General features: G+C 29.4%; 1 protein-coding gene across 1 annotated transcript in view; it reads right to left on the bottom strand.

Moving 5' to 3' along the window:
• LOC111620991 (PTB domain-containing engulfment adapter protein 1-like) overlaps positions 1–26,674 on the bottom strand; it is a 59,364-nt gene extending 32,690 nt beyond the window's left edge. Inside the window, exons 1-4 of the mRNA XM_023363018.1 lie at positions 26,570–26,674; positions 10,349–10,419; positions 7,451–7,609; positions 4,704–4,768 (exon numbers count right to left, since the gene is read on the bottom strand). Of these exons, the coding sequence (XP_023218786.1) occupies positions 4,704–4,768; positions 7,451–7,511 (126 nt within the window). The 5' untranslated portion in view covers positions 7,512–7,609; positions 10,349–10,419; positions 26,570–26,674. The remainder of the gene's footprint in view (positions 1–4,703; positions 4,769–7,450; positions 7,610–10,348; positions 10,420–26,569) is intronic.
• Positions 26,675–27,728: the final 1,054 nt, after the last annotated feature.

Below are 27,728 nucleotides of genomic sequence, written 5' to 3'. Positions count from 1 at the left end.
ATATACAACAAACTAATCTTGTAACTTCAGCAAATATACCAGTATGTTTAAAATTTTTTCAACCTCTTCAAAGACTATCTTCAGGTAACTTTCCAAAAAAAGAACACTCCAAAAATTCTAAACATAAGACTTCCAAAATAAGATTGCTTTGAAGCTTCAAAGATGCATAATCAATGATTGAACATTAAAAATATAACAAATTTAATAAAACCAGAATTATAATTCAAAAATAGATTTCCATGCTGTAGAATGTTTCGGTCTTCAAACTTATTCCAATGGAGAGCCAGCTGTATTAAATAAATCTCTAATTGCCACAAACCCCAGGATTGATGATTTGTGGGATGAGACCTTTAATTTGTTCTACCAGGGAAAGTAGCAGTCTAAAGTCCTTGGAACAAATGGCAATTTATTTGTCCCAATGGAGGACCAGCTATATTAACTTTAAATATGAAACATTTTGTGAGGATCTGGTCAAGTCCAAACTGCTCACAAAAATTTGCATTAAAAATTTTTCAAAAAATGAGGAAATAGAAACACATTTTAGTATGAAAAATGCAAATCAAATATATCTTATAATATAATCAAGATGGGTTGATAATGATAATAATAATAAGTGCAGAGCCCAAATAGTTAGGAGTTGAAAGTTGAAATTTTGTACACAGTTAGGGTACATCATGAGAATGTACACTAAGAAGGGATTTTTTGAAATTCCCCCCGCGAAGGAAGAGGGACAGGATTAAGGCTTACTGTGAATAACTTAGTAAGCCTTACTGTACTATTTTAGATGCCTTTCTTGCATTTATGCAGGAAATTGAAACTATTTTTAGACCCTTCTAAAAATTCTCAACAATATTTAGTGTTCCATCATATATAAAGTTGATGCGGGGAATGCATGTGCATAAGTTCACTTTATTTGAACTCCGTCTTAATTTTATTTTCGAATTTATATTTAACCTATTCGATGTTGAATATTTTCTCTGTCACGTGTCACTCCATGTTGAATTTTTTTCGATGTTAAGCCTAACACGATCACACGTTTTAGAAAAATAATAATTATGGTTATCGTATCATTCTAAATTACTTTATATTTTTCACACACAAAATAGACATATTAAGGAATGTAAAAAACAAAAAATTTTATTTTAGAAGTTAATTTTAGTGTGATATATCTCAAAACAAGGAACAACACATAGTGGTACATTACATTGTACACATTGATAACATGATTCTGCACGCTTTTTGTTAGCCGAACATACTTTAAATACTCTGGATGGAGCTTTTTTTTTCTGTAGGTGATATAAAACTGGGAAAATGCCGTTCGGATAAACGTAACGGATTTTCATGTGACGGTTGACCACGGTAGGCTAGATGTCTGCTTGTGTGATACTTCTCTATCACTTCTCTGATAACAGACATACGAAAATCTAGAAATGATATTTGTTTTTTTGTATGTTTTCGATATAAAACACAAGCATTATATAATGTAATATCCATCATATGAAAAAACACTTTCTTGTACCATTTTACCATTTTTCTCATGCATGGATAATTGTGTATTACTCTGTCACAGAGATCGATACCACCCAAATTGCGATTATAATCCAAAATACAATTTGGCCTCTTTATTACTTCCCCAGATCTGTCACGTTTACCCGAATTAGAGAATTTGTTGTCACTCATTGCACTTACAATTGTCACAATTGTCTTTCCAACAGAACACAGACAATTCATCTTTTTGACAGGTGATAAATTCCCCTTCCTTCAATTTACTGCCAGGAAAATTACGTAGCATTCCAATCCGATTTTTATTTACTGTTCCACATACATAGGTTTGTTTCTCTAGAAGCATTTTCGCTAAGGTTGGTGAGGTGAAAAACTTATCTAAAAAAAACCTTGTGATTTTTACCGAACAACGGTTCTAATAAGGTTAGCACAACCTTCTCCCCTTCCCACCTTCAAAATTTCTGTAGTCAATAGTAGCTCCAGTGTAAACTATAAAGTCCCAAACATATCCTGTTTGCGACTCACAAATTTTGAAGCTTTTCACTCCAAAACGAGCATGCTTGTTCGGTATATATTGCCTAAATCCCAACCTCCCTTTCCATAGCATAAGACTTTCATCTACACAGATATTTTCCTCTGGGAGGTATGCATTTTTGAACTTGTGGCGTAAATGATCGCTAACACTGCATAATTTATGCAGTCGATCATCACCACCTGAAGCTTGATTATTGTCTGTGAAATGCAGACAGGACAATAAGAGTTGAAAGCTCGACATCACACTTGAATAAAAATGGAGTCGAAAAAAGATCTTCAATTGTAAAAGACATACTTAGGCATGGTTTTCTAATTATACTTGTAATCATTATAAGTCCTAGAAATTCTCTAATTTCTGGATTTGTCGTTGGTTTCCAGTTTTTTATCCTATTCTCTCGTAAATCATCACAGTTTAGCAAACTATCACTATACCGTTACCAAGGATGTTCGTTTCTGAAACAATCTTGTCGACAAGTTTGTCATCAAAGAATACACTAAAACAATCAAATGGTGTAGCATCACTCTGTAAATCACAATGTATTCCTGATGGTCCCGTAAAACTGTTCACTTGGGGATGTCTGAAATTTCTTCAAATCCATCTGTCGTTACTACTAAATCGCGAACGTTTAGCAGTATTACTTCGAGTACTGCCGCATGATCTGCCTCTATATCTACTCATAGATGGTATTTCAGGGTCAAAATCATCACTGTCATCACTTACATTTTGATCTGGTATGTAATCATTGTTGCTGTCTGAAAATTCAGATTCATCAGAACCTAAATTAAATAAATATTCGATAACTTCTGACTTATTTAGAGCACTATATCTACTACTTGTTGCCATGTTGAATGACAGATGAAATGGTCTAATTTTCTTTGTGATTTCTAACAAAGAACTATTCCTAGAATTTTGATAACCTGCTGAGCAAAAACTAAACAATATAACTGTTCTTCTGATATGAATTACTTATTTCAAAACTCCATACAAGTAGCGACATCTGATGTTTAAAAAACGTTCCAATGCAAAAACGAATATTTCCAGGATTGACCTCCGAGGTCAATGAGGTCAACACGGATATTTTCAGGAACAACACTGGACAAGTTAAGAATGATTCTGAAAGATCCAGCTTATTTTTCAAATTTAGTAAACTGAAGAATCACCCAGAAAGAGTTACGAAAATGTTTATTATTCATCACTTAGTGGTACTATACACCAGTTAGTGGTTGCAGTGAGTCTTAATTATCATTATCCTGATGTGGTAAGCAGATATCTAAAAATTTTTTAATAAGTCTCAGAAGAGGGGGACCTAATTCTTGCACTCAGTGAAAAAAGGGAAAAATCAGCTATAAGCTAATAATCTTAATCTTTGCTATCGTTACTTTTTATCCGAGCAACACCAGACTCATCTGCTAGTAAATAATAAAAGAATATAAGTCATAAGATCAACTATCTCCAGTTGGGATTGAATTAAATGTCAATTTTTACTTCTTCCAAGACTAAATTGAAATCTTGTTACACATAGTAATGAGTGAGCTGAGTGAGGTACCACATAGAAAGCAAGAACACAAAAAAGCAACCAATTAGAATGGTGATCAGGAACAGAAAATAATAAAAACCCGAAATTTCAAGGATGTGATAGTTTTTTTCCCCCAAAAATTCCAAGTGTATGGTCATTTGGTTTTTTGGTGTGTGTGTGTGTGTGTGTGTCTTGTGTCTTGTGTCTATCTTCATCTCTGTCTCCCTTCCTCAGATTGATATCTTCCCATCACCAGAAGTCAACTGCATCATCCTGGAGCTGTTGAGATATCAAAGGAACTCTCATTTGTGAACCAGGATACTCCTTCATTTGGGACTATCTTGGAAAGGAGAGAAAAGCCCAGAGACAACCACCAACTTTGAACTTCCAAGATTGCAGAAATCTTGTTAGCTTCTTTTGTATCAAACAGTTTGTTGTAACCATCAAAACTGTTCAGTGCCAGTCACACTCACATACAATCCTCTTGATTCCCATCCATCCTGACCTTGGTTACTCCTTATTGGCAGCCTAAATTTCCAAAGCATAGAAATTTATTTTCAAAGTATAGTTCCTCTTTATTAATTTTTATTTTTTGTCATATTTTTGTGTGAATACTGGTTATGCATCTTTAAAATTTTGAAGTCTTCTTCTTTTGGAAGTCAGGCATTCAAAATTCTAAGCAGTGTTCTTTTTTGGAATATTAACTGAAGATGGTTTTTAAGACATTGAAAACATTTGTTTTAAACATATAATTGCTGAAGTTACAAGGTTAGTTTGATATTTTTGAACCATGTAATAAAGTGGATTACTTGTAAATTATGAGTTGTGAAGTAGCTGACTATCATTTTGTTAATTGAAACAACAGAAGACATTGTTTACATTTAAGTATCTTGATTCATCTAATAGATCACTACTAACAAAGAGCTGGATTCCTTTATCATCATGCTATTAAAGATAAATAAATACCAAGTAATTTGCAAGAGGTAGACAGCCTAACTGCCTACTCTTGCAAACTTTGTTAAACTTAATAATTATAAATCAATTTAATTTAGCTTTAGAATATTCTGCAAAAAAACATCTACAATAAATAAAATATCTTTAATGAACCAAGATTCTCCAATGAATTTAAATAACACTAAATATACAAACCTTAACTAAATAAGCAACATGTCCTTGTTGTAAAGCTTCAGGAGGATGTACCCAATTCTTATTTGCTAAGAAAAATAAGGTTTTAAGTTAACATTCAATGTGAATTTATATGGATATATTACAAAATTGAATTTAGAAAATATAATAAAACAAAGAATATGAATAGATTTAAATTTATTCAGTTAAATAGAAAGAAAGAAAATAGATTCACTTTCATTCTCTATTCTATTCTACAACAAAAATCTGTTTAGATCATCTTTATTGGTTTCATTAAATATAGATAAAAATCTACATTCTATAATTTAATTTTAAAATAATAAAATCTATAAATATTCTATTCACAATTTAAGAAACAAGCATTCAAGCATCTATATACAAATTTTTTTTATAATTAAATTTTAAAATTATTTTAAAATAAAATACCATAATTTTAATTAATGTCAATTTGAAAGCAGGTGCGTATTATCAGACAATTTTTAGCTATGAATTCATCCAACAGAATTCATATCTATGAATTCAGGATTTTTCTTTTATTTAAAAGTTTTGTCTGAAGTATCTTCAGAAAACCATAAACATGTTCAGTCCAGCATGTGTTTTATTACCAACATCTGTTTTATCATCATTTCAGATGTTTAGTGCTTTATTTGTAACTATTTCACTGTATGCATTCCAGCTAAACCTCTCCTCACTTTACAAGTCTTTATTTATCCCATTCTACTTTAAGTGTACAAGATGCAAAGTCAAAAAGTTCCAGGACTGGTGACATGGTACTACAAATGGCCACGTACTGAATTTGCACATAATGCATAATAGACATTATTTAGCTTCCCAACAAATTTCATATTTATGTAGTTTTTGTTTCTTGCTATTTAAATTAGATCCATGCTTTTGTCCATTTTCAAAATGAAGTTTTCTTAAGGAATAGCTTGTTTGAATGAAATTTTGTTTCAAATTTGGCAAGACTGCAACAGAAAAACTGATTACAGGAGATGAAACATGGATTTAGAGCTATGACACAGACCAAACATTATTTGATTCAGTGAAAAAATCAACTCATCCAGACTAAAGAAAGCACACCAAGTGAAGTGCAATCTCAAGAACATCTTTATTGAATATATGGATGCTCTGTTTTTCAATAGGAAAGGAATTATTCTTCGAGAATATATTCCACAAGGTCAAACTGTGAACAAAGTTTTTATATGGATGTTTTGAGGCATCTGTATAAAAATGTAAAAAATCAATCTTTGGAAAGCTCAAAACTGGTTGTTGCATCATGACACCACCACCCTAAAACAGCTCTCTCTATTCAAGTTTCTTGCCAAAAATAAAATGCCCATGGTTCCCCATCCTCCTTATCAGATTCAGGACTGTGCGAATTCTATTCCCATGGCTGAAAAAAGTGCTGAAAGGACGGCAATTTGAGAACCTTGATGACATTCAAATAGAATTGCAGAGAGTGCTGAACAAAATCACAAAAAGAGTTCCAGGAATGTTTTGAAAACTGGGAGCAGCTCTGGAATCTATGTGTAGCTGCAGAAGATACTTACTTTTAAGGTAAAAATTCTCAATAAATTAACATGTCAGACATTTTTTATTGGACCAGTCCCAGAACTTTTTAACTGCACCTTGTATGCTGCATGATTTCAGTCTTTGCTTTTGTTAAAGTCAGAGTGAATGTGATTATGTTTAGTATAGATAAAGAAGTGTGTATCACACATTTTGGATATAATTTTTTGGTGAAGTTCTCATCATATGAAACAACCAAAGATAGGCAGACATGTACCTTGCCTTTAGTTCACTTCTGTTCATTTTCTGCATGTCAATTTATACTTTATTTTATTAGACACTCCCACTTAAACTCTCATCTTGAAGCTAATAAATTTCCAGTATTTCTCCTCTAAATATAGTGAAAACAATTTATTCTAACTAATTACCAATTTTATCCTATATATATCATCCTGTGTGATTTTATCTTATGTATTAATAAATCTATCCTTCAGTGAGTAAAGACTACGCAACTGACTCAAACATAACTCAATGCAAAATGTACAGTACATTGAAAGCAATTAACACATATCCTCCCAGTACTTGAATATACTTTTGATCTTATACATAAGACACTCAGAAAACTAGAATAACTGTAAAGGGAAATACAAATGACATTAACAAAACCACAACAAATTTTTCATAGAAATGCTGACTGTTCCTCTCAAGAAGAACAAGACCTTACAGATATAGTAAGTCTTCACAAACAAATAGTTTTCCTATATAAAACAAGAAACATTACAATTACATAAAGCTGTAACTCTAGTAGATTACAGACAAAAATAATTTACATTTGAACCTAAACAATACTAACCTGGATCTATCACAGTATACAAAATGCACAGAGTCATGGGTATCTGAAGGAGAACCACAATAGACACCCTAATGATCTCAGCCAGGATCAAAAGTGATAGAACTCTGTCAAACTGCTGGTTGACACAGGGATGACTTTTTGGAGAAATGGAAGGATTCATAATTGCCATATGAGATCAGATCATGAATACAAAAAACAATATATGACACATTTTAAAAGATGACACTTGTAGGAAATTCCATGTAAGTACACAAGACTATTCAACACATTCCTTTTCAATTTAGATATAATGATGATGAATAGGATAGATTTAAATAGATAAAACTAAACTATGCATATTATATGAAATGATAAAATATCATTTTGTAATTAGAGAGATTCAACTTACTTGATTTTGAGTTATTTTTGTTATTTTGAGTCCATTTCATTAAAGATTGACGGCTGAGCATGTTGACAAGATTTTTTGAATCTTATATACAATTTGCCTTTCAGATGGAAGAAAAAATTATTTCAATGAAGATTTTCAGTAAATAAATTGAGCATTTTGCTGAAAAAAATTTTTTTAATTAACAATTTTCAACACTGCAAAAATAGGATAAGATTAAATAAGAATACTATGATAATGTTTAAGAATTTAAATCATTAACAATTACAATTATAAACATTCATTTGTTTAAAGTATTTTTAAAATATTAAAAATAATTCATTAATTTTAATATACCTTAATATAAATTATCTTCTACATGATTAAAAATGTTAAAATTATTTACAATTTCATTAAACTGAATATTTCATTTATATGTAATGCATATAGATTACAATATGTCAATTATTAAATTAACGTTTAATTCATAAATACAAATTGAATTTAAAATATTTCATGATTTATTATTTACATAATAATCTTCATAATTAACAAATATCCACTTTTTCTGCAAAATACCCTTCTTTTATAAATTCTGCCATAATAAATTTTTGCATAACTAAAATTAATATTCTTTTGACACATGGAAAAACTCCCCGCTATTAAAACGAAAGTATGTTAAACTACATAGTTTTCACTCAATTAGTAAAGCCAAATCATATACAGTGTGTCCCAAATTAAACTTGATATTCCCAGCTTGCTACAGCAGAAACTATTTATCAGAAAATCATGAAAGTTTAAGAATGCCTTAATGAGATGAGGGAATATTTCTAGAGCAAAAAAGTTTGTTCCAAAAACCACCACTAGAAGGCATAGTATAGCTTTATACAAAACATAATGAGCTACACAAGTTATTTGTCTAATGTGAACAAAACATGTTCAAAACATATGGCCACCATTGTCTGCTACCATCTAAAATCATAAAACAGTATGTTCAACAGCTGCATGCAGTGTGTGACTTGGTATGTTATGAATATGACATGCTATGATGTCTAAGTTCTGACAGAGGTATTAGGAATCACTTTGACTAGTAATAAAAATTTTTATTTAAGACTTTTGCTACCAAAGGAAAAACAGAACTGTACATGGAGTAAATAAGAAGTAATGAAGAAAACAAAAAGTAAAATTTAATAATAATTTTTATTCTTAATCAATTTCAATTATAGTTCAATATTTTGGTCTTGCAGATGTTCGAAAAACTGGATTCTGTGAACTGCTTTTTTCTAATTGGAATGCACATATCTTCACAGATTTATGACATGTGAAGCATTATTTGATCCTTCAAAGTTGCTAAATTATCCCATGTTTTTGGTTAACCAACTTTTTAAATATCCCCACAACCAAAAGTCCCAGGGAGTGAGCTCATGCGAATCAGTCTGGCTAAACCAGAACTAAAAAAAACATTTCAAAAATAGATTTACTCAAGTCTATGCAAGATTTATTAAGCACTATTCGTAAGTGCTTATCTTGTTAACTAATTAATGAATTAATAATTTTATTCATTCTTGCTATCAGAAAATTAGCAATTAAGATATGATAAAATTATCATAAACTTTTTTCAACAACAAAAAAATTAGCTGTGGTCAATATTTTGTGAAAATACCAACTAAAGTCTATAAAAACAAAATGTGTGTGGAATAAAAAAATCCAAGGTAGAATATTTGTTGAATAAATAAATAGTCAGTTCAGTCAATTAATCAGAAAATCAACAAGAACTTTGAATTTCATAAGTATCTATGTTTCCTTAAAGTTAAAATTATTATTTAACATTAACAATAATGGTTTTATTGGAGTTCACTTTTAAGTTCGCAGGATATATAAAGTTCAGATTATTGTTAATGTTAGATTTTTAAGGAAGTTGGAGTTGTTTACTTTTAAAATTATTATTATTAAATGCTAATATTTTTAAAAATTACAATTTAATTAGAAAACTTGGCTTTTTACACAAAGCATTTTAAAATAATTATTTATAAGAATAGAATTGTGTGGTATGAAAATATCAATTTAGAAAAATAAGACAGAAATTAAATCAAAATTGAAACTTTTGTAGTGTTTTAGAACTGATATTGATCCTCAAAACTTTTTTTTTATCAATAATTCATTAAGTTCAATTTTAGCCAGTAAAAATTTAAATCAATTGTTCAAAATAAGAAAACAGTATGTTGTATATATATATAACATATTTACTCGGGTATAAGACGTTCTCGTGTATAGGATGAAGTGTGACTTTAGAGATCAAAATAAGGAAAATTAGATTTATTAATACAATTCTAATTTTATTTCGTTTAATCACAAAAAATTATCAAATGTATGTATTAATTAAGGCAAACAACCATGTTTGCCTTAATACATGATGAATGGAAAACATAATGCACATGACCAGAAAAAGTTTATTTTTAATGATTCAGAATGTGGTATTGATAATATTCATTAAAAATAACAATTTAACCAATATAAAATAACTACATTTATAATCATTGCTAAGAGACCTGTATTTCATTAATGTTTTTATAAATAACAAGAAAGTATTTTCTGCAAACGAATGAGATGCAATGCAGTTTTTAATCTATGGATATAAGATTAAACCAATAAACAAAGCGGTGTGTGTCTTAATTTGTTTACAGTAGGTGCCAACTTATGATAAATAGACTGTAGACCTATAATGACAGCATGAAGTATACACAGTTCACGGAAATTATTGCAAAAATGCAAAGAATGCTTCGTTTGCACATATAGGACAACCTAGGTTTTTGAAGCAGTGAAAAATGAATAAAAATCTTGTCTTATATGTGAGTAAATGCAGTATATCTTTTTAAGCCTAAAGTATCTAAAATTTAATCAAAAAATACTTCAAAAAACTACCTTCATGACTTGGAACCAACAGGAATTATCAGGAAATCATCAAAATTTGCTGGATCCTTGATGATCTTGTCCTAGAAACAAATTAAGCTGTAATATTTAATAGAAATCCTAAAATAGTGATTATTATTTAGTGATTATTAATATAGCTATGATATATATTTTCAATTTAAAAAAATTACAACAAATAACTTATTGTCCAAAATCTTAGAAATTTTCTCTTTCCGTAAAAATCAGAATGAATTGAGAAACTACTGGTATAAAATAAGACAATTTTTCACGTTTATTTAATTAGCATAATTGTTGTTTTAGATTGCAAATATAAGATACCATCTAACAGTAAGATACATCTCTGTCTTGAGTAAGTAAAAATGGATTTAAAATGTTTTGAAATTAAGAAAACGGTAAATTCTTACAGATATAATGACATGACAATATATTCAGAAAATAAAATTTACTTTCAGAATATATCATCATTAAAATAATCTTAAAATTTATTTTTTATAATTATTTTAATATATAAAGAAATTTAACAATTTTGAAAACAATTAAAAATTGAATTTTCTGAGATTTATGACATTTTAAAAGTAGCATACAATAACTTCATTGGTGCTTTAAAATGTAAAGATTTAGTAATCACATTAATTTGTACAAAATGTTGACATTTTCCTCTCAATTTACCAATTCCATTATTTAATGCATATATTTTAATTTATAAATATCTGTTTATCAGTTTGGTCATAAAGACTTCTTTGATTAATTTAGTAGGTACAGTGTAATCATAAAGTCATTCTGCAGTAGTTAGGGAAACTGAAGGAGCTTCCATAAACAAAAATATGAATTCACAGGGTGAGAAAACATGTTTATTATTCTTAGTACAGCATGGGTGTGGCCCACTCCACAGCATCTTTATAATTGCACTGGATTAAAAAAAATATAGAAAACATTATCCTGATGAGAAGGATGTCATTATCTTATTATAACAAACAAAATTATATTTTAATGCCAGATAATCATATGTGAATTTTAAAAACTATAAATATTCCATAAATATATTAAATTACAAAGTTATTTAAAAAAATACACTACTAAAGTTCAATTACAACTTAGGTTTAAGTTTAATTCATTTTTAGCATATGGTATACATTAACTATCTGATAAACTATGTATGTTTTAAAACATTTCTTAGCACAAAAACTATAAATGCAAAAAATCAATCATGTTTTAAATGAATGAATCATACGTATAAAAATGTTATTTAAATCAATATATAAAAACTTATTGCTGATCACCATACTTCATTTGGAAAGATAAAAAAAACTATGTAAATTTTGTATTGCCATGATAAGAATTTGCTTGTTTTCATTTAGTGTTATGAGCGAAGTCATATTAAACAAAAACTAGTTAAATTTTAAAAATTATTTTATATCAATTTTATACAATTAGTTTCATGCAATATTAGTATGTTAAGCATAGTGTTCAATTTAATAATACTAATACTTATAGAACAGGTATTTGCTTAATTTAAATAAATTCCAGACATCAATTTGCAAGTCTAAATGAAAAATTTCATTTAGACTTGTTCATTTCATTCAAAATTTGCAGTATATAAGGTAAAAAAAATAATGTTAAAAAAATAATTAACATTAATTTTACTTATATATGTAGTACTAAAATTTATACTTTGCATAGTTTCTTTCATTTTTCTTTTTTCCATAAATATCTAAATGAGTTGTATCTAATTGATTAAAACTGATTGTATCTAATTAAAATATCTGATTGAGTTATAGTTTGCTTTTAATTATTCATTGTTGTACAGCAATTGTTATATTTTTTTAAAGTTTTTTTTATATTTATTTTAGTATATGTAATTTGTTAGTGACTCATACAAAAACAAAATTGGTTCTATTTTTCTCAAAATATGTTTAAAATAACATTTTTAAAAACTTTTATAGTATTGGAAGCATGTTTTTATTTTGGCTTTTTAATAGATTGAATTGATTACAACAGAGATGTTGCTGATAGTTATTGTATCAGTACATTCACTTTTAATTTTTATTGATACAGTAATGCAATGCTCTCTTTGTTCTCAATCTATCAAAATGTAGTTGCTGAGCTATGAAATTGTTAATGATACTTCAGTCCATAATTTGAAATAGAGATTTTGGGAGAAAGTTACTTGATATAAATATGGAAAATATATTGAATTTAGGCTGAAAATGCAGGGAAAAAAATAACTTTTGAGATAGAGGTTTTTGAGATGAACATGTTTGAGATACAGGTTCAACTGTGTTTGTTTTTGTTATAGTCACATCATCATCATCATCATCATCATCATCATCACAGTAAGACCTTGTTTAGTGCTTAGGATGTGTTCCTAGATGACAAAGCACTAAATGAAACACGTTAAACAAGATCATTTTAACACACAGTAAATAGGGAAAGGAAAACACGCAACCAAAAATAAACAATTTTTACTTTAATTTTAAATTATTTTTATATTAATTTGCAAATAATATGTGTTACATAAAACAAACATATGCACAGAGAAAAGTAGAGTTCATTTTTGTGATGAAGGTCCTAGATCTTTTGAAATTCTGATTTTTTTCTGATGAAGTCCTCTAGTGTCATTTGTCATAAGGAAACCTGTAGCAAGTTCTTTGGGTTCTTCGTTTTCAGAACCACTAGTTTCTAGTTCTACAGGGTGTATCAGTACAGCTGTTACAAACTTTCCGGAGAGATAGAGTACACCTACTGTGTTTCCCCGAAAATAAGACATCCTCTGAAAATAAGACCTACCATAGGTTTTGCTGAATTGCTAAATATAAGGCCTCCCCCTGAAAGTAAGACATAGCAAAGTCTTTTTTACTTGTAACGGTCATTGACAGATGGTTGAAAGTGGCCGTTGGCTTTTTGAAAGTACAGCCACTGATTGGTCAGCAGACAATCACCCCACACGGCATGATTTGCATAAAACTATGGCTTGGGAATCACAGATTTGCATAACGTTATGGCTGGTGATGGCTAATTGGTCGGCCGGGAATCACGCCACATCACATTTGCATAGTGCTACAGTTCAGTAAGCACTAATTAGTCATCGAGCCCAATGTCGACACTATAAAAAAGTTAAGTTGAAGCGAGAGTGGGAAGCTCTTCAGAGAAAAAGCACACTAAGGCTGTTATCTCCATATGAACACGAAGAAGAATAAGAAGAGAGTGGTGAGTCCACTCCAGCATGGGAACTTTGTCAGTTCAGTTTGACACGACCAGATATACGTCACTCTTGTCTAAGTTCGACTTTGAATTTTTTGTTCAATAATAAATGTGAGTTCTTCTTCATGGAAAAAATAAGACATTCCCTGAAAATAAGACCTAGTGCATCTTTCAGACCAAAAATTGATATAAGACACTGTCTTATTTTCGGGGAAACACGGTAGACAATGGGAAATCACATAGCAATGCATGGTCAGAAACATTTTCCTGACATGATAATGACAACACAAAACACAAGAAAGGAAGGACACGAACAGGGTGAAAAAACCTTCTTTGACTTTTGCTGTACTAAAAATAATAAACATGTTTTCTCACCCTGTTCGTGTCCTTCCTTTCTTGTGTTTTGTGTCGTCACTATTGTGCCAGGAAAGCGTTTCCAACCATGCATTGCTATGTGATTTCCCATTGTCTAGGTATACTCTATCTCTCCTGAAACTTTGTAACCGCTGTACTGATACACCCTGTATATGAATTCCTTGTTCTGCCAGTTCTTGAAGGTTGTCAATGGATAAGGCTCTCACCAGAAACCTGCAGTAACTCCTCAATATCCTGCTCATCTTCATTTCCTAGTCCCACTGTATCGATCGAGTTGACAATTTGGTCAACAATAGGCTCTTCTTGTTGAGAATCATTGAATACCTCCAGCCATACCATCTTCCATGCTCCATTCACGCATTTATCAATTAATTCTTGCCAAACAAAGTCAATGGATGCCATAGGCATCCAAGATGTTATTTTTTTTCAAAAATTACACCAAACAAACATACAGTGATAGGTCAGTTTTCGTTGGTAATCTGTCCAAAAATAATCGATGAAATCCGAAACCGATGAAAACTGAGACAATTATTTCCTTACGAATCAATGTAAATCCAATTAATTCATTCCAGACACTCCAAAATCTTAACAACTCCCAGTTGTCTATTTAATATGACATTTTCTCTTTTCTTTTACTTGTTTCTAACCACTTTAATAATAATAATAACTATTTTTACTCTAACTTTGTATCTTAAAATGGAATATGTTTTCAGTGTTTTTGAAAAATTAAAAAATTTAGATATTATTTTAGTACCAAACCATACAAGAACCATAGCAAAAATGATTAACAGTAAATATAAAAATAATGAACATAATGATTTAGAAAAAGATAATGTAGTTCAGTGTTTTTCAACCTTCTTGAATACGTGACCCCTTTAGAAGTTAAAAACTTCTGCCGACCCCCTAAGGCCATATTAAAACTATATCAGTGATTTTAAAAACTACGTATTTAATTTTCTTTCTGTTGAGGTCTAAATATTGATTGAAAAACCAACTGTACTGTAAAATAAACAAGTACAGCCTTCTCACTGAAATTAAAGTTTATTGTAGTGTAGGACCTACAAACACTTGTCTTTTTCTTTTACCCGCAAACCTCCCCGTGTAAGGCTTTGCAACCCCTTGGGGGTCGAGACCCACAGGTTGAAAAACACTGATGTAGTTTATTCATTAGATTGCAGTAGTTCACATAAAAAAAGATACATTGGTGAAACTGGAAGAAAATTAAAAACAAGAATTAAAAAACATATATATGCCTCAAAAACAATTTAATATCATCATCAGTGACACAAAATTGCAATACTGAAGGTTGTGAAATTTTTAAAGATACTATTAAGAGTATTCAGACAGAAAAAAAAATCAATTAAAAAGAAGACTACAGGAACACACAGAAATTCTGAAAATACAGGAAGACATTAGAATTAATAACAATGTGGGATTGAGCTATATGAGGGTGGAATGACATCGTCTTTACATAACCTTGAAAAAGACGCTGAACAGATGTGGGAGTAAAGTCACATCACAATGTAAAATGAATTGTGACAAGGCAGTTCGCTTCACACAGTCTTATGGATATAGTGTATTTGTTTTGTTTAAGGTCTGGAAACTATTTACTATTTTAATAACAGTAAGTTCATTGTTAGTTTCCCTCCCTTTTGGTTTTTAATATACTTAACAATATTTTATTATTAATAGTGGAACTGTCTACCAGAATTCAGAAAATATGGGAAAAAATAAGACATTTACTAAACCGAAATACTGTGATATATCACATTATTATATAAAAAAATTTTATGCTTGATAGTTTTAGTTCTTTAGTATATGGGTTGTACTAAAAATTGTAAATACAGTGCACTATATATATCAAAAATTCCTTTGTATTGATTAAATATTAGTGTTATAATTATATGTTGGTACTGTGTGTTTATAAGCTGATGAAGGGTCCTTATACCCAAAATAAATCCTTACCTAAATTTGAAGGTGATTATTAAACACTAATTTCTTTGTAAAAGACCTAGTCTTTTTTTCTGTTAGCCTTGGTGTGATAAGCCCTCCAAATTGTTAAATCCTATTTATTTGGCTATCTAACTATCTAAATTAAAGTTGTGGGCTAAAAGCATCGTTTATTATTAAATGAAATTGTTCTGAATTACATAGATTCTCTTCAACCGATTAAAAATGTAACAGACATCAAATTTTATATATAAAAATTTTATCCAAAACCAGAGAACTCAAATTTTATATTTACGAATATATTACATATACTATAAGTTAAGGTTCACTCCATGCAAACTTGATTGCTGTCATTCCTATTCTCAGTATAAGAATTTGGGAATTCCTAGAATATTTTGAGATTTTGTCAATTAATATTTTGCTATATCATTTGCCATTGGTTTGAGCTGCTGTTAGCCACAATATCACACCACAGCATTTTTACTTTCCCATTTTTACATTTTTACTTTTTACAGTGAGAGTATGGCAATTGGTCAAAAAATGGCCCCCCCCCAAGATTTTTACATTTTTGGACTCGAGAACTTGAAACGTCAAGAAATGCAAAAAAAATTTGGAGATTATTTTGTATGTATGGATGTTAGTGTTTGGGCATGATTTTGTTCACCATCTTTAAGGCTTAATAATCCCCTTTGTTGAAAATCTCTGAAATTTTGCAGGAAATTTGTATATTAGGGGCATTGATATGATTAAATTTTCAATGCTAAAGGCTAAGGGTGGGGAGTTAGAGCGGGAGTTGTGTGTCAAAACTCTATACAACCAGCCCAATGGTGAGGTGCAAACCCACAACCAACTACCAGTGTTCAGTGATTTTATCCACTCAGTCACTAGTGGGCTAAAACTACAAAGTTTGGCTTGCATCTTATTGGTTGAAGAAAGTCAGGCAATAGAAACTATGAAAAACTATTTCTGTTAATATATGTTAAAAACATTTATTTATACCTAGTACAGGTGCATTGTACTTACTATTATATTACTGTACCTCCAATCAAACCTATTACTGTTTACTGTGAAGGAATGTCTACATCTTGAATTTTCTTGTTTCCATGAGATTTGAAATACAGGTTCAACTGTATTTCACTTATAGGAAATCTGTTGTTTATTTGATGATAATTTTTCTATCTGAGATTCATAATTAATGGCTTTAAGATTTTTCTTGGCAGCTTTAGGACTATATACAGTGTGAAAGTAAAGTTTTGAACTATCAAATATTTTTTTATAGTTTACTAGCTTACCCGTCGCGCATTGCTGCGATCTCAGAAGAAACAAAATTCAAGCAAACTCGTTACGATAAAATTCAATTTACATTTTATCATTTTTATTGAAACTTATTATTATTATTCATTTTCATCGGGAAAACATTTCAAAGTGTCGTTTCAATTCTATTTATTTATTGGAGTGTTTGTGGATACACGATATTTTTTGTTTTTCCGTCTGGTGCGTACACGAATAAATCGGAAGATTTTCCGACGCGTGAGCCGGCCACATACAGTTGTCCATGCGAGAAGCACGGATTCTCCAAATTTAGCCCACACACTCACTGCGATTGTCAGAAGTGCGATATTCCCCATTTTATATATATTTTTAAATCCTTTATAATTTTCATTATTTAATTGCTCCTTCTTATCTTCCTTGGCATGTTGTGAAATTTCTGATAGTTGGATAATAAACTGTTTTATTGTAATTTGTATTTTTAAATTATTTTGAGTCGATATTAAAATTTGAAAAAGGGGATACCTAGATTGGTAAAATACGCGAATTTTTTCTTACAACTTCGGTCGTTGTTCGGGGTACAATTAAGATTTTAACGAAGTTCGAGTGAATACATAATTAGCAAAAAAAGTCGAAATAAAGTGATTAAACAAAAATTATTATAAATATCGTAAATAACAGTTCACAAATGCATATATAGAGATATTTTTTGAAGGTGGGAAATGGTCTTCACAATTTGAAATCGATCGAACACACTGTGCGCGAATGCTCGTGTAAACGTGCACCATCTATCGTAGGATAAATGTACTTCGCGGGAGTGTATTAAAAAATTAAAAAAATTTTCCAAAGCTTCATGGCAATCATACTATGCCACAAACCTTCGCTGGAGTATATTAAACAACTTCCCAAAGTTTCACGGCAATCAGATAAACGGTGTGGTAATGCATGAAGGACACACACACACACACACACACATTCATTTTTATATATATAGATAAAAACCTCTTTCTAAACATTCAATGCGGGTACCTCAAAATAATCATGCTGGTCACAGGTTCATCATCATCACTGTCCTAGCATGCACTTATGTGTATAGATATACAAACTTATACATTTAATTATATAAATTATATTTGTAGTTTTTAATTTAATATTAATTTTTATTTATTAGAGTGCAGTTTCATCCCAATATGAGTTGCATCTTAAATATGAAATACTAAAATGACAATTTGAAATTGAACTACATCAATCTGATTCATTTATAAAAATTTTTATATTAATGATTTCTGATTAGAAACCTACAAAAATTTAATTTCCAAAATAGAATTTGATAGGATGTTACTACTGGAATTTAATACTACAATGTTTTGAATGTAGTTATTTTATTTTCCACCTATAAAACACACACACATTCCAACAAATTTTTGAATGCATGATAGAAAAAAAAAATGCCCATTAGAAACGATACCAAGGAATTAATAATATTGAATACAAAAGTCTGACATTTGTATTCAGTATTATTTAGTTGGAATACAAAAGTGAGACTTAATCCAACTAAATTTAAATTTTGATATTTTTACATCATATTCGAATTTCATATTGAAAGTTCAAATAATTCATTTAATTTGCAACAGCACATAGTGCCCCCTCTCAATACTAGAGGGCATACTGTCGAAAACCTACTTCCAGGAGCTATAAATTAGGGGACACAAGAAATGTGAACTATTCTTCTTTTGGCTTGTCCCTCATTGTGATATACACACTGACTTCTACATTTGTTACAATCTCATATAATGTGTTAATTTTCAGTGTAATAGAGAGAATATAACTGTACTGAAGTCATCTAGGTGTCCTCAACCTTACTAACGAGCCCACAAAATAACTGAATTGTCTGGTTTTTGCTAAGACATACTTTATTCTAAGAAAATAATTTAAAAGAAACAAATTACTGTATTAATTGATAAATAAACAATAAATTCTTACTAGAACTAAAACAAAATATAAAATAATATAAATAACACCTTTTTAACGGTCCAGCAAAAACATTTAATTCTATAAAAACGTTTTCGACTTATTTTAGCGGCCTTCGTCAGTTATTCCAACATTAAAAAGAACAAAGCATTCAAACTTATGCAATACAAAAATAAATAAAATTAAACTGTGATTGTGCAGAACAACGGAAAAATCGCTTGTGGGTTATTCAAATTACAAAAACATAAAAATAAAAATACAAACAAATAAACATAAAATAAATAATAGTGCTGTCCACGAGGATACATATATTAACATGTGTTATTATAAAAGGACTTCCAAGCAGTGATCCTCAGCATCCTTGTGATTAATACATTCCGTGGTTATATGTGCTTTGTGTATCTCTATTTTTTCAAGATGCCTCACAGCCTGTAAAGATCTTGTAGCTCTAATGATTGCCGCTTGATCCCAGAATACAGTTATATCTTGTTGCTTGGCAAATGCTGCAAGCACAGTACTATCAATGTTCCTACTCTCAGAATATTTGTGCTAATTTATCCTTTGTTTTAAGCTCCACATAGTTGCCCCAATATACACGAGGTCAGAGTTAAACTGACGATCTTTGTCTCTGGCTATATCCAAAACATCATAATCTATGAAATTTCTTAAAAAGTAACAGATTAACACTGTTAATAAACAATANCGCCAAATTTTTCTGCCATTTCTAATCTAGAAAGGTTTAGTTTTCCACTATAACAGCAATTTTAGTGTTTTATAAAGTAGAAGGTAATTCAGAGTAAGACTCATCTTTAAAAATGAAACATACTAAATTTTTTGAATCAACACTAACATTTTCTGATATTTAAGGCTTTGCTGCCATACACACGACACATATTGTTTGTTTTGTAACTGCAATGTTATAATTTTTAAATTCACACAGAACATTACATGCTTTAAATCAGTGTTTCTCAACGGGGGCGATATCGCCCCCATATGGGCGTTTTTCCATGTTGAGGGGGCGATTAATAACAATTTATATTTTGGGGGCAAAAAACAATTTTCTGGGCGATATAGTAAAACATTATATTAAGAATAATTAGATATTTTATTTGTTATATCGTACAATAATTAAACAAATAACATTATACTAGTCACTAGTCTATTCAATGCAGTACGAATTTGGCGTTAGCCTTGGCCCTCGGCATCAGAATTTTGAAGTGAAGGGGCGATACTACGTAATAGTTTTATTGAAGGGGGCGACGATTCATTAGAGGTTGAGAAACACTGCCTTAAATAGAAATACTTTTTGCAAACAATGTTAAACTGTGCAATTTCAAGTAATAATTACAAATAAAAACAATGTAAAGTGTAGGAAAAACTTGAGATCATCATTGATGTTGAAAATAGTTAAAAAATTTATTGCTTCTTAATTCTTTAAATGAATTACTAGTTATTCAACTTGTTAAATGAACAGAAAAAAAATACACTTTGAATTTTGTTATTTTTTAGTTCATCTTCATCATTAAAATTATGTTTAATAAATAATATTGCAATGTTATTTCATATAGTTCCATTATTAATCCTTTCTACAATAAACAACTTTCTTTCATTTACACAATCATAAGGAAATAGGGCATGCATTTTTCATAGCTAATATAAGATGCTAGTATCGAACTTATGGATGGACACGTTGTTTCCTGTTTCATCTGTCATACTGTGTTTATGTTGTTTAAAATTGCTTTTTTTACTTATTTAGATATTATTGAAATGCTGGTTTAATTGTTGTGAACCTCAGTGTAATGCTGATAATAAAAAATGACCAGGTTTGAAATTCACAAATTTCGAAATGACCGAATAAGGAAAAAAGGGGAAGCAAATAGAAACTTGAAAGAAAATCAGTGAATATACTCTGATCAGTAATAGACATTTTCATGAAAATGACTGCAAAATTACTAGTATGAGCAAGTTTATAGGACACTTTCTAATTTGTGTTTTATGAAGTTTAAGTAGAATGACTTTTATTTGATAAAAACTGTATGATGTACAGTACACTTACTTGTTAGTGCTTTTCACAGGTTATATTTGACTACACACAGTAAATATAGCCTTTGTCTAAAAGTACAAAAGTTCTTATCAATATTCTAGTTGAACATACTGATTACTGACAGTATTTTGTATTTTTTCCCCCTTCTTGTCATTAACTACACTTTGTAACCTATTAATTCCTCAATCTTAGTATAATGCATTTTTACAATAAATTTTTATTGCATTTCTTAATAATGCTTTTTTTATAATTATATACAATATTATTTATTAATTATACTACATTTTGTCTACATTCAGGTATAAGACAACAAGAGCAATATAAAAAACAAAAGACAAAAGCTGTAAAAGCATCAGTGTAATATTTTAAGTTTGTGTACCCTTCTAAAACTTCTACTTTTGTTCTTGTTGTCTTACCAGGTGCATCATCAGATAGTTACTAGAGAGAGTTTAGTGAAATAAAAAACATGTTATGCATTTACAAAATGAAGTTTTCACATTTTCAAGAAAACCTTTGATTGCCTACAGTATATCTAATTGCCTTCTCCTTGACTGCAATGTCACAAATATATTTACAACTTTGTCAATATCAATATAAAATACAAACTTTGTAAATATACTTAGAACCCTTCTGAGTTTTTTACTATCCAGTTCTTCCATAAAAATATCGCACCTTTGATAAGTTTGGGACTCGCACAATACAAGTCAATGAATCCTCTCAGAGATGTAGTTGCAATTTTTTAAAATTTATTAAAAATTTAATTTTCATCAAATAGCTTGAAAATATTGCATTTATACATTATCTTACAAATTACATAATACTGTACAAAATTTATTATTACATTATATGTATGTATTGGGAACACTAACCTATGCCTGGATCAGCATTTATCACATTATTAATCAACATTTTATACAATAAACACAAAATTCAAGTTTAAAAATATTGTTTTGTCATTAAACAGCATAAACATCAATCAAAGCCCAACTTTATGATGTATTATAACCATATGCAGCAAAAAGAGGGGGTCTGCAAACCCCTTAGACCCCCACTGACAATGAGCATGTCTTGGCCCCTAATTCTTTTAATTTCTTTCTTAAGTCAGCAACTGCCACATTCTTTAAATCAAGGCTGCAGAATTGGTAAAAAACACTCGACTCCCAACTCCAGATAATTTTAGTAGGCTAACTCTGACTCCCTAAACATGGGTCAATAACCCAAAATATACTGTATTGAGTTTTATCAAAATTTTTCTAAATATTTTATTTTCTGAGAAATACCACAAAAACTCCCCTTAATTGTAAAAAAGTATTTGTTTAAGTTTAATACTTTATCTTATCTTTATCTCCCTTTTGTTGTTGAGTAATTGTGTGGTTCTGATGTACAGTAATACCCCAAACTTACGCGATAGGTGGGACCGAGCGATAACAGCGTAAGTCGAATTCGCGTAAGTCGGGATATAATTTCGCAATTTGTGTAAAATCTAAGTCAGATGTAAGCAAGCTAATAAATGTTCTCGTTAATCTTATCTCGTCTTTTTTGATTCGTTCACAGTTACAAGAAATCATCACATAGAGTCTCTCAAGTCTCTAGATATAACAAACACAGAAATAAATAACACAAAATAAATTGTAGCTGTGTCGATTCGGCGTGACACGTCCGAACATGTAAGCTGAACAATAGTGTGGGGGGAGTGAGTAATCAAGAGTTGCATGGCACTCAAACAAAAGACGAATCAATGAGATTTGAAAATCGCGTAACTTTGGGTTCATGTAAGTCAGGGTAGCATAAGTTGAGGTATTACTGTACTGAATAGATGAGAAACTTCATACAAATAAACCACCCTTTGTCAATTTTCCAACTTAAACCAGTAAAATTTTTCTGAAAAGCATATGGCAGACAAATTTAGAAAGTGAAATAAATCCTTATTCTCACACCTCAACATAAAAATCTTTAAAAATGCAGCCTTTTTATTCACTTTTCTAACGTTTTTGGACAGTTTGAATGGCCATCCTTAGGAACAGAAAAATCAAATGATTCAGATTTCTATAATGACATTTGTTTGGAACTTTTTAAACTTTAAATTTTCTTAGATGTCTAGTGCACAGGCTCATACATATAGAATTACAATCTAGATTGGTTACTTGTACCAATATACACACAAATTATACACATATAATACATGAATAAATAACTAAAGAATCCTTATTCATTTATCTGAGACACCAGTTCATTTACTTGAGAGTCTTCATACCAAGAAACTGCATTTTGTCAATTTCCAATATTAAACTTAAAAAATTTTTCTGTGGAAAACAAAAATAGAAATGCCAGAGTCAGAGTCAACATATTTTTCCTGATTCCAACTTCTCTGACCAGAAATTCCTCCCGATTTCAAAACCCTGCTTTAAATTCAATTTTTAAGCTGATCAAAACTTCTGCTTAGTTTTCACTATTTTACACACTACCAGAAGTTAAGTATACATCAAGCTGACCAGTGACAAGATCTAAACCATGCATGCCCCCATTGGAAACAAATCTCATATAATAGTAGTAATAGATTTTTAAATTTCTAACATTTAAGCAACACTAATTGTAAATAAATTGATGCATTTACTCCATATTTATTATTAATATAGTACTTAAAAAAATATTTAATAAAAATTTTAATGTCATATTGATGTTAGTTTAAAAAAAGAATTTTAAAAATTTTAGATATACCACATCAATTTAATTTATAGAATATGCTTGATAAATTATATACAATTAATATACAATATACAATTACAATATGCTTGATAAATTTATATAATGTATTTTACTTATACTTCTGCCAATAATATAAAAATCAAGTAAATTAAAAAAAATGACTTGCTGTATTATAATTTTATGACTTTCAAAAGCCGAGATGAATAGAATGAATAATTCATAAGCTATATAATTTATAAGACCTTAATTTCCATGAAATAAGTATTTCACAGAATAAAAAGTTATAAAAATAGTGCTTTTTCAAATATATATGATTTAATAATAAACAAATGCAAACTTTACAATGAAAAAGAATATAATAAAAGAAACTCAGTTATACAACTTGCATATTATTAAATTATTTTCTCTGAATAAAAAAATACTTTTGTATAGTAACAGGAAAAAAAAAAAACATTTTATTCTGTGAAAAAAAGTGCTGATTTTGTAGATTATTTAAGTCCTACTAAAACAATTTCAATTTTTTTTCTTTAATATGCAACTTTAACAAATTCTCATACTAAGTAAATTTAGTATAATAACGTTACAAACAACTTTTCTATTTATTAAAATATTTAATTCAAATACTTTAAATTAAATCAAATTTTTTCTTTGTATTTCGGTTTTCTATTTATTTATTAATAAATTAAATTTCAATTATAATCAAAATAAATTAATAATAAACTAAACATGATATATCTGAATAAATTTTTCAACTGATTACAACAACAATATATTTATTAATCAATTTATCAAGTATTTTTCTAATTACAATAAGATTTAGTAATGACAATATATTTTATTGTAATGATTATTGGGCTAAAGTCCAGATACGTAGACTGTCATGGCAACTCATCTCTGATTCCAGCAAACAGTGGGGACGCACGTTCTAACCTAACCTAACAAATTACCATAATTATTACCAATCAAATTATTAGAATAGGTTAGGTTAGAACGTGCGTCCCCACTGTTTGCTGGAATCAGAGATGAGCCGCCATGACAGTCTATGTATCTAGACTTTAACTGATTATTGAATTAAGAAATATTCATCTGATTTCATAGTTATTTTATTAATTCATCTGATTTGAAATGTCTATTAAAAACAAATCTAAATAATTAATAAACTTTTCTATTTTATGAATATGCGTAGAATATATAAATGATTGAGAATTAAGATAAAAAGTTTCAGCAAATTTCTAAAAAGTCTAAGAAAACTAACAGAAATATCTATAATCTTAAACAAGCTTAGTTTCTTATTGTTTAAATGTTATTTAGAATTAACTATGCTCAAATTAATTATAAACCAAATGACACCCTTAATTAATTAGGCTATTGTAAAAATTATATATAATATTTCTAGAACAGTTTTCAGTTTTATGTCAAATAGAAAATGATAACTTAATCTCTTGAAAAGCTAACATTTCAATTAGATATCAAAAGAAATCTGAAATGTAATATAACGAGATAAAAAATTGTATTTGTGGTATTTGTGTTACACACACAAATGCATATATAAAGAAAGATTATAGAAATTTACTTAAAAGCTGTTTCATTAGAAATATTTTAAATGAATAAAATTTTTTATCATTATTTATTTTGAAATATATTTTGAATTTAAATCTCAAATGTTAAGTCTTGTAAAATATTCTATGAAATGTATAAAAAGCTATTCCCATATTTTCTTTTTAATTGTTTCTAATTTTAGATTATTATTTTTATTTATAATTCTTACATGATTAATTTATACTAATCACTGCAAATAGTAACCGAACTGAACTCAAGCTATACTGTTAAACCAATTAACTTACTAATTTTGTACTAATATAGCACTGTGTTGACCTGATAAGAACTAGATGTACTACTTCCTCTGCACCTCAGACAGCTATTTAATATTAAAATAATTTCATAATTTATTTACTCATTTTTTATTTAGACATTCCTTTATTACATAAACAGCAAGTATTTAAAAGTACAAACTTTTAGATACAAAGTTTGAACTTTTTGAGTTTTACTTTGTATTACTCTTATACTTTCAGTTCTCATCACTCCACATGTAAATTGATGCAAAAAAATGCATAAGATATAAAATAAACAGATTTTAAAATAAATATAATAATAGGCACACATTTGTCAGATTCTGTCTAAAGTTATAATTTTTACTTTTTGTAAATGAAATTATTACTTTAGTTGTATGTTGAGTTTATTAACTTAAAAACAAAATCATATAAACTATATTGATTAAATAGAACTTAATGTCAAAATCATACATTACAGGAAATGACATTGAAATATTTATGTAACTTATCATTAATTTCATAGATTTATTCACTAATTTAAAATCATATCAGATGAATTTTTTGAAATGTCAAATTAAAGTTAGATTTATTTAGTCTTTTAAGATGCATACCCACGTTGTGTATATATAAATAGCAATCTCAGATCAAAGTAAATTATTATTCAAAGATGTTAGAATATAAAATTCAATGTAAATCCAGTTTTACTTTCATATATGATTAAAGTTCTATAAAAGTTTTTTTACAGTTTATGTTGTAATATTGATAATTATATTTTACCATTGCAATGCAAACAAACTATATTAAACAATGTTATGTATAAACGCAAAGAAAGCATTTAGTATTATTTTGAAAGATTAAACTTACTTCAGAAATGTTCCATTCTAAACACGTTCAACTTGAATTTTAAAGAGGCGGATCTGTGCTTGGCACTAACGATCATAGTCACGATGACGTCTTACTCACTTTCTAGAATTTGTGCTTACGTCACCGAATTAAAACATAAATTTCAATAATTTTTTTAAATGGTTTTAAATTAACTATAAATCTTTATATAAAACTTTAAAATTATTTTCATAAGTATTATGAAAAATAATTATAGTAGTTAGTATGTTTAGTGTTTTTCATTGACGGCCGGATGGCCGAGCGGTCAAGGTGGCAGCATACCGCTCTGGGAGACCCGGAATAGAATCCGGACGAGTCGAAAAATCCTCCAGGAATTTTTCGGGAGGCGGTCAAATGATGAGGGCGGTCCCCATCCCTCATCATTAGACCGCCTCATTGTAGGCATGACTGAACCCATAATGAGCCTGAAAAAAGGTACTCTTAGTATCCACAGGGTAGAAAAAATAAAAACAAAAATATTGTTAAATTTAAAATAGACGGCATAATTTTTTATTAATAGCTTTATATACTAAGATTGTGCAACTGGAGATAAAAAAGGAAGATACAATATCGATCTTAGTATGAATTCTGACGTCTTCCATAAATCTGGCTTTAATAGCATATACAGTAAAAATATGTTTTGTTTTTACATACTGAATATTCGGCTGCACATACACTTCTATTTATAAAAATAAAATTTATTTTTATCTTTAGAGAGGTTGCGGTCGACGTTTTCATCGCGAAAACGTGTACGTCGTACGTTCAGCGCCACCTTCCTGTAAGCCTAGAAGTTTGACAATGGCGTTTGATACGTCGAGCATGATTCCACTGACGGTCCAAACGCCATTGTCAAACTTTTAGGCTTACAGGAAGGTGTCGCTGAACGTACGACGTACACGTTTTCGCGATGAAAACGTCGACCACAACCTCTCTTTTGTCGTTCTTTCCAAGTAGCTAGACACTATCTCTTGATGAAGATAGAATTTAACCAGAGTACTTAAATTAATTAATATCTAGTGTTTTATTTACTTGTTTATTTGTTCTCAAGACCAAGTAGGGTAACGCGACAGTATCTCGAAATAATATTTTTCTGGTAGGCGCTTCAATTGTTCGATGTTTAATCTTTAAGTATAGTTAAGTA

This window comes from Centruroides sculpturatus, unplaced genomic scaffold (assembly GCF_000671375.1).
Source record: "Centruroides sculpturatus isolate CEXI.00-Female unplaced genomic scaffold, Cexi_2.0 scaffold297, whole genome shotgun sequence".
NCBI classification, from domain to species: Eukaryota; Metazoa; Arthropoda; class Arachnida; order Scorpiones; family Buthidae; genus Centruroides; species Centruroides sculpturatus.
Note: the sequence above shows the minus strand (reverse complement) of the source record. Positions and strands in the feature narration are given on the sequence as shown.